The sequence below is a fragment of the Strix uralensis genome, chromosome 4 (genome assembly GCF_047716275.1).
Source record: "Strix uralensis isolate ZFMK-TIS-50842 chromosome 4, bStrUra1, whole genome shotgun sequence".
NCBI lineage: Eukaryota > Metazoa > Chordata > Aves > Strigiformes > Strigidae > Strix > Strix uralensis.
The window spans coordinates 92,991,279-93,000,095 of NC_133975.1; the positions used below are offsets into that span (position 1 = coordinate 92,991,279).

Here is an 8,817-nt window from a genome sequence, read left to right on the forward strand (position 1 = left end):
TCACATGGGAGAAAATCACAATGGCTGTAAATTCAGCAGAATGGCTTTTTGCATGACATCTTGCTGCCACTGGCCGAGGCCCTCCACGGCGATGGCGAGAGGCAGATGGAGGGGGCCATAGGGGATGAGTGATGGGAAAACACCAGACAAGAGAAACCTCAACTGCCATGACCACAACAGTGCTGGGCAAAGACAGCTGGGAGCAATCTGCAGCTGCACCTGTGATCCACTCATCTGCATCGTGGTTGTATTTAAGCTGGATGTGCTGGCTCCTGTGCCTGGGCAGCCAGTCATGGAGAGCTGCCTCCTTCTCCTGTCACAGCAGGGGTGGTACTGCTGGCTCCCGTCCCTTCTCTCCCTGCCCCATGTAGCTGTTGTGAAGCCCATGTTAACTGTATGCTTCAAAAAGATGCTGTACCAGTGCCCCAAGAGTCTGATTATGAGAGCAAATAAAGTCCTGCTCTCTCACAGCTCTCCTGTCCTGCACAGCTCCTCTTGGAAAACCTGGTGGATGTGCTCCCTGTAGCTACGTCTGTGTTTCTGCACTGCATGGAAGCATGTGAGGGAACCCTCAGCATGGTCCTATTTTGTAACACCAGGTAGTCAGAGGCATTGGGCAGACTCTCAGCAGATTTTCCTTGCTCATGAAGATTGTTTTTTCTCTCCCTCTGAAAGTGTCATGTGCTTTCTTATCTGGGATTTCTATGTGCAGTCCAGAATCTGTCCTCCATCATATAGCAATTTCACCTTGTGTGATCCAAGGAAAAATACCCTGTGCCCAACAAAAACTCATCTAATTAGTTCAAGGAATTCTGATCCCGTTTTCTCCCCAAAATTGCAAAGCAAAAAGGATATTGCATTCTTCTGAAAGAAGATTGTATTGACTATAAACCTAGCAGAAGAGCTTGTAGGATGACAAAGGCATCCTCGTTAAAAAGAAGCCCCCAGTCAGAGCACATACTTCTGAAGGGGAGACGAACCCAAGGTGCAGGAGACAAACACCTCATCCAGTAAGAAGAACTGGTTCCCAGCAGCCTGAGAGCTCTCAGCCATAGACCCTGGCATCCCAGTTATAACATCCCATATTGTATCCTTCCTGCTGCTCTGTGAGCTTTGAGACTTTTCCATTTACATTCAAGGTAAACCTGGTGAAATCCCTACACTGAAATATGCATTTCTGAGGGGGTGTTTTAAAATATGACCTGAAGATACTAAGCATGCAGAGGAGAAGTAAACTCTTTTTTCTCTTGTTTATACGTATGAAAACTCAGTTCTGGACAGGTCATAGAGTAGTGGCACATGATGAGATGTCAAGGCAGCCCTGGCAGCACCTGTGGCAGGGTGGGCTCCCTGGCACCGCAGGAACATCTCCAAAGGCAGGAGCTCTGCCCAGGCCCCCGCACCCCACGGCTGCACAGGCAGTCCCTGCCCACTCTCTCAGGCCAGCTGCCATGGGGGCAGCTTCCAAACGGCAAGTGCAAACATAGGGCAGGATCTTGGGAACAATATGCCATCAGGCCTGCTGATTATTACTCTTGCAGGAATGGACCCAGGGGAGGTCGCGCAGCTGCAGCCGCATACCCGGCCTTCTCTCCCAAACTCAGCGAAGCTGCAGGCTTCCTTTGAAAAAGGTTGCCCCTTTCTCCGAATTCGTACATGTGGGGAATTTGCAACAACAGTTTGGGTATTTAAAAAAATGTAGTGGAGGTCAACTGCGTGTGGTGAAAAGGATGAATCCAGACACTTACTAGGAGATCCAAGTACTAGTACTTAGCACAGGAGTACTAAGGGTATACCCAGGTTTCTGACAGACTGACTGATCAAGGACTGATTCTGATGTATCAGCCATCCCTTTCCTTCTGGCAGCCATTCTCAGGCCATTGATCAGATTGCTGTGTGGGGTTATCATGAGGGGTGAGGTCCAAGATGTGATGAGTGGAAAACTGCACGGAGGAAGCGCCCTGTGGCAGATAACCACTTAGAGGGGCAGAGCTGTCTCACCCATAGATAGATTGTAATGCAAGTGTATCCTTGCACTTTCCCCATTTCTTCCCAGTGGCAGATGTAAGGCCTGAGAATAGTTTTAGCTAGCCTTTGGATGAGAAGTTTTCAGGAATTCCAGGTGAATTTGCAAGGTGCATTTCCTGCCATGGGCACAACTGCTTCACAGTTCCACTCGCCTTCTGTGAACCTCTTCACCACCATGAGGTCATTTTGGAAATCCATTCTGACTGAATCACTTTAGGTCACATGGAGATGCCATCTCTAGAGCAGAGAAATAGAAAACAAAGGGCAGCCGTGGGAATGATGAAAGTCTCCTCTGTTTTCCTGGTGAATATATCTCAGGGAGATCTTCCACATGTAAGTATAGAGAAGATCAGAATGCCAATTATCTGAACAGGTTTTCCTCTCCAATGCCAGATCCCCAGTGATGAAGTGTGACATCAGAAGGTTTAATGAGGGCTCTCATAAGCATACACATTATCAGTAGGCTCAAGGCTATTGTAGCTGGAGCAACATGGGCTGGTCACCAACCCTCCCTCCTTCTCCTCAATGGGAGAAGTCCCTGCTTGGAGGCTGCTGATCTGTGTGTGGGTATGGGAAATTCTAACTGCTATGAAGCATTATGAAATCAAACAATTGCCTGTTTTCTCTTTATTAGCACCACTGCACTGTAAAGTCATCAGTACCCAAGAAGGGTACCTTTGGATCCAATATTATAATAATCCATAGAATATATAGGCTCCAAACAAACACTCTAATTTAAGACATGTCAAAAATCAAGGGAATTGGGTGAACTTAATTTTGACCCATCTCTTCATACTTGATTGCATATATATTAGAAAGTGAGAGACCATGCAAATTTCTTCTCTAAATTTTGCAGAAAATGGCATGTCCTTTTGGCTGAGCTACATAGAGTTTTCCTTGCTAGCCATTGTCTATAAAATGAGCATAATCATAGTTTTTTACCTTGCCTTGGGTTGCAAACTGAAAAGTATTGATGCTTAAGAAATACAGAGATCTTCAGTGCTGGAGGACCTTAGTGAAGGAAGAAGTACTGCTATTGCAAGTGTATTTGTAGAATTATTATGCATTCCACATTCCATTAGTATTATTATGATGAATTCAAACATGCATGGAAAATGCATTCCTATTTTTATATAGGGAACAAAGCATGAAGCAGATAAATTACTTTCTTATTCCAAACCTGAGAGATCAGGTTGTCACTAGGACTGAAATCCTCCAGCATGTTTAGGCATCTCACCATTTTTCTCAGTGGAAGTCAGTGTAGTGATCCTGAAGGGGAGACTATTGTACATCGAGCAGTTAGTGACCCACAAGAGAGTTAACCCAAGCACACCCAGGCCTGTGCTGTGCCTTGCTGCATGTACAGTGTGGCCTTCAGGCTGCACAGATCCCCTGGCCGCAGCAGGAACTCAGCCTTCCTTGCACAGTCTGCAGGCAGCTCCCATCCAGTACCTGCGCTTATGCCACCCTCATGGTCTTGCCTTTATCGAACAGTGCAGCAAGATGTTCTCATGTGAGCATTGTTTCTATTTGACTGTAGACATGATAAATAGACCTGTTTCCTTATATAAAAACCTTACAATATCTTGAAAGACCGAAAGGGGAGAATCTGCTATGGACCATGTCTGCATGGTGTGCTGCATGTGGGTTGGAGTCTTGTTACATGCTACGCTGCTTGGGGTTCCCAGCATCTAAAGGGATGTAAGATTATCTATGCTATTCTCTTCTGAGAATGTTAGCTCTAATAAATAGAAATTTTAGTGATAGCTTACAGAATGTGAGTGCCTTTCTTGCTGGGATCATAATGGACCAGCACCTCCTAGTGCAAAACACTTGGTGCAGTCAGGGGGTCTCAGTGAGTAATGCCTTTCTGGAGAAAGAAGAGAAGAGAAACTCTGTGCCTGGCTGGCCCTGCACAAATCCATGAGGGGTATTTGCAAGGTGTTTAGCCCAGTTGGTTTCCTTGGTGGATTTAGAAACTGAGGAGGAATTATCAGAATGCCCCACCCCAGCTGAAGGACTATGCTGTCTTAGAAAACAGGGACCATGACAGGATGTACTGGATCTGGCTGAGCTGGAATTGGTTTTTCCCCATAGCAGCCCTCATGGTGCTGTGTTTTATGTTGGGAGCTGGAAGGGTGTTGGCTTACACAGCACCAAGGCTCTTTCCAACATTTTCCCCCCTCAGTGGGACGGGGTGGGCAAGATCTTGGGAGGGGACAAAACCAGGACAGCTGACCTGAACTGACCAAAGGGATATTCCATACCATATGACGTCTGCTCGAGTCTAAAGCTGGGAAAAAGGAGGAAGGGGGTGGGGTCACCCTGGGTCCTCTGAGGCAACCACTACGCGTATCGGAGCCCTGCTTCCTGAGAAGGCCCGACATCGCCTGTTAATGGGAAGTAGAGAATAAATCTGTTTTGTTTTTGCTTCCATGTGCAGACCTTTGCTTCGCTTTGCTTACATTAAAACTGCTTTTGTTTTACCCACAAGGGTTGGGTTTCTTTTCCTATCTTATTTTCTTTCCCCTTTTTGTCCTGTTGAGAAAAAAAAAGGGGAAGGGGGGGAAGCGATAGAGCGACTTGGTGGGTACCTGGCATTTAGCCAAGGTCAAACCACCACACAGGAAAAGCTAAGGAGAATTTGTGCCATCTTTGGTTGTTACTAACATGCTTGAAACGGACACGGGGGTGCTTAACAACCAACACAAAAAGAGCTGCGTGCGCTGCTGGTGCAGCTCTGCGCCACAGCCGCCAAGCAGCAAGCTGTGGTACAGGCGCCTGCCATACAGCCACCGCGGTGCAAGCGTCTGGGGGGCGGCCACTCGCGCCCCAAGTGCCCACGGTGCAGGCAGCCACAGCGCAGGTGCCTCTGGTTGCAAGGCGGGCACACAGAGCAGCCCAGGAAGGGCACCACTGAGGCACAGGCTATTTGCTGGGGGGATGGATGGTGGGAGGACAGCTGATCCTCTGGTGAGGACGAGCAGACAGAGGGGTCAGAGGATGAGTGCGGCAACAGCATTTCTGTCCAGCCGCTAGTGATTCACAAAGCCCCCAGGGACACCTCAGCATGCTCTTGTGGTGTGCGATTTTATACATCCCAGGTTTCAAGATTTAGCAAAAGCATATGGGCAAAAAAGGGAGGAAAGGCAGGCACACCAGCTGCTGCAAGTATGGGACTTTGGAGGAGACAGTGTATGCTTAAATCCTAAACAGTTAGAGTGCGTGGGTGCCATCTCACAAAATTCTGACGAACCAGCAGCTCAGAGGAGCACAGGGTAATGCAGCGTGCTCCTTGTGGGTATGGCTTCAGGAGGCTTTAAAGACAGAATATCCTCCACCTCCCGACTGCAACGATAAAACAGCACTGTGGAAAAGTATACCTGAGACTTGTCAGTATTTACGGGAACTGGCCACATGGCCAGGCATGTATTCATGTAACATGTTAGGTCCTGATACAAAACTTTTTGCACCCAGCATGAAACCCTCCATATTAGAGGGTGCCCCATTTGTCTTGAAAGGACTAATAATTTCCTTGCTAGGGGCTGCTGTAGGAAAACCAGGGGGGGAGGTTATTCTATCACTAAGACAGCTTGCAATTATCAGACTGAAAAAGAAGACACGGCCTCAAGCATTTCAAGTGCAGCAGTTCACGTTTGCATAAGCGTGTCCTGCTGTGCTGCTCAATAAGAGCAGGACCATGCAGGTGACATAATCGCTGGCACCAAGTGAGAGCTGCCTGAGGGCTCTGCTCTTAGGAAGAGTTGGCCGAGTTTTTCCTGAGGCCAAGAGATTTCTGCAACACAGCACAGGCCTGAAGGCTACACCATATGTGCAGTACAGGCACACAGAACGGTGACCATCACCAAATTAGCCTATGAGTAAGGAGAGTACCTGCTGCAGTAGGGCAGGCTGCTTTAAAACACTGTGTAAACACACAGATGATTTACAGACTGCAAGAAAGTTCACTAGCTTCCTGAAGTTACCTAGGGTGTAGTAATACAGCTGGTGAAAGGAAGAAATAAAAAATTAAGCACTTCCCTTCTCCTGTCACGCAGTCATGCAGAATCTCTCCTAGAGCAGATACCCGTTTTAATCAGAACATTTGATTTCTTTACCCACGCCAAAGCCCTTCTGCCCCCAGATGAGATATTGTGATCCAGACTGCTGATTCACACCTAGCAGGTGTAAGGCGAGAACAAGACAGAACACTTTCTAAACAAATGTATGTTTATTTTGTTAAAAAAAAGTTACACTTGCACCAGAGGCTTCTTCGTAGTCAGAATGCCCTTCTCAAACAGGAGAGTGGCTAGAGAAATCTTGTCCTCCAAGGTTTCACATGGAAGGGTATCCACACTGATGTGGTTTGGATAGGAAGACAGGAGAAATTCGATACTGTCTGTATACTCAGGATCTATCTCAAGGAACTTGGGTTCTTCCTTGTGATACACTCTGGAGTTTTCCGTCGTGTAATACAGCATCACACCTGCTTCTTCATTACACAATCTAACAACGCCATGGCGGAGGAGGCGTACTTCTGTGTCTTTTGTTATCCGTATATCGACATCGCAGGGGCTTCCATCTTGCCACCGGGCCGGGAAGCCGTACACACTCTGTGCCTTTTCACTTTGCGTAAGCACTGGGGGGAGACAGTCATGAAGAAAGGACTTGGCTCTCTGATCCACAGCAGCATCAATGGGTGCATAGTCCACTAGTTTCTTTATCAGGCTCTGCACCTTCTCCATAAAGGCCGTCCGGCGAGCGTCGCGTGCATCTGAGTTGGCGACCCCCATGTACCCCAGGTAGTCCATGGGGAGCCCTTGCCGGTACTCCACGTCCTCCTCCAGGGCCATCTGCAGGGCGGCTGGGAGGAGCTTCTCCAGGAGGTCCCCCCAGGAGTTCCTCTGGTAGGAAGACACAGTGATGTGGAGCGAGTGCGCATCAGGGAGACAGTCGCCCTGGTGGATAAAGCCGCGGGGGAAGTACAGCAGGTCCCCGGCCTCCAACACCGCCTCCAGCACGGGCTCGCCGAGCTCTGCCTGAGTGAGGTTGGCACTGGAGAACTGGGGCAGCACCTCAGCGTCCGTCCGGGGGCTGTAGACACGCCAGTGCTTCTTCCCCTCCAGCTGCAGCACGAAGGCCTCAATGTCATCGTAGTGGGGGGCGAAGCCCTGCGTCCCCGGCGGCGTGAGGTACGTGTTGGCCCCCGCCATGCTGCCAAAGTGCTCCTGCAGGATGGAGAGGAAGTGCCAGACGGTGGGGGAGAAGGCCTGGGGGCTGAGGAGCCGCAGGGAGCAGCCGTTCTGGTAGAAGTCCCAGACGACGGCGGGCAGGGCCCGGCCGGAGGGGTTGTGCGTCTCCCGCACCCCCTCGGCGTAGCTGGTCACGTCCAGGTGGGTGCCGAAGTGCACTTCGCCGCTTCGCAGGGCGGCCTCGAAGTCGGCCGTGGAGAAGAGCCCCGCGTAGTAGCCGGGGTCCCCCCGCCGCACCAGCAGCGGCGCCCGCTCCCAGTGCCGCGCCAGGAACAACCCCGGCGCCACCGGGGCCACCAGCCACCCGAACAGCTCGGCCGCCCGCTGCCGGCTGTCCTCCAGCCGCCCCAGCCGCCGCAGCAGCCCCACCACGCCGCCGCCGCCCTCTCCCGTCGCCCGCGGGCCGCCCCGCCGCTTCGCCTCAGGGCCGCCGCCCGCCGCCTCGGCCCGCTCCACGCGGCTGCGGGGCCCGGCGGCGCCCGGCGGCGGCCGCGGCGGGGCCTCCGGCTGCGGGCCGCGCCTCGGCCGCTCCTCGGCCCGCTCCAGGCGGCTGGGGGCCGCGGCGGGGCCCGGCGGCGGCGGCGCCTCCGCCTGCGGCGGGGCCTCCGGCTGCGGGCCGCCGCTTCCCGCCCCGTCGCGCGCCGGCCGCGCCTTGGCCCACTTGCCGCCGGCAGGCAGCGGCGTCCCGCGGCGGCGGCGGCGTCCCCGCCGCTCCAGCCGCCCGGCCCCCGCCGCCCGGCGGTACACCGAGAGCGCCGACACGCGCGCCAGCCGCCGCCGCTGCTCCTCCGCGCTGCCCGCCGCCGCCATGGCCGCTCGCCCGCCCCGCCCCGTCCCGCCGCGCCGCTTCCGCCGGGGCCTTCGCGTGTGGGCGCACCCGCGGCGAGAATCCCGGGCGCGGGGTTTAGGGGGGATGGGCCCCGCGTAGGGAGCCCGCCCGTCTGCCCGCGGAAGCGAGTTTGAAATGTGTGCTAGTGATGCTGTATAAACCGGAATGACTTCTGCTTTATCATCATCTCCACTTAAAATGCCCCAGGCTTACGCCCTTGCCCCGCCCCGAAAAAGGAAAAGGTGAGACGATTCCACTAACCCGGGCAGGTCTGTTCCCTGACTGAAAGCTTCCCTTTGTAAGGGTGCTCTAAGCACGTGCAGAAAAGCCTTTTTTCCGAAGGTGTGCCCTATGGATATGCTTTTGGACAGCGTGCGATTGCTTTGCAGCCTAATGAGGCAAGATGAGGTCAGACCTATTTCTTGAGGTTCTGTTGCACAAGGAATAGAAATCCAAATCGGATGGAGCCAGTTCTGCTGCGCTGTCCCTCCTCCCCTTTCTTGTGCTTCTAACGGAGATGCCAGGTGAAGGGCTGTGTCCTCTCGAAGGATCCCAAAAAACAAAGTGCTGTCATGTCATGTAGTGGTTGTTTGGTTGTGGGTTTTTTTGTTTTGTTTTGTTTTGTTTTGTTTTTTTCCCTCCAAATCCGCTAACTGCCTAATAACCCCGGCAGACCTTTGTTCTCTCTCCATCTCTCTCCTAGGCCTG

General features: G+C 52.2%; 1 protein-coding gene across 1 annotated transcript; it reads right to left on the reverse strand.

Moving 5' to 3' along the window:
* Window positions 1-6,240: 6,240 nt before the first annotated feature.
* RIOX1 (ribosomal oxygenase 1) lies at window positions 6,241-8,105 on the reverse strand. The gene has a single exon (XM_074867922.1). It carries the CDS (start codon window positions 8,088-8,090, stop codon window positions 6,279-6,281), a length of 1,812 nt encoding a protein of 603 aa, XP_074724023.1. The 5' UTR covers window positions 8,091-8,105; the 3' UTR covers window positions 6,241-6,278.
* Between the last annotated feature and the right edge of the window lie 712 nt (window positions 8,106-8,817).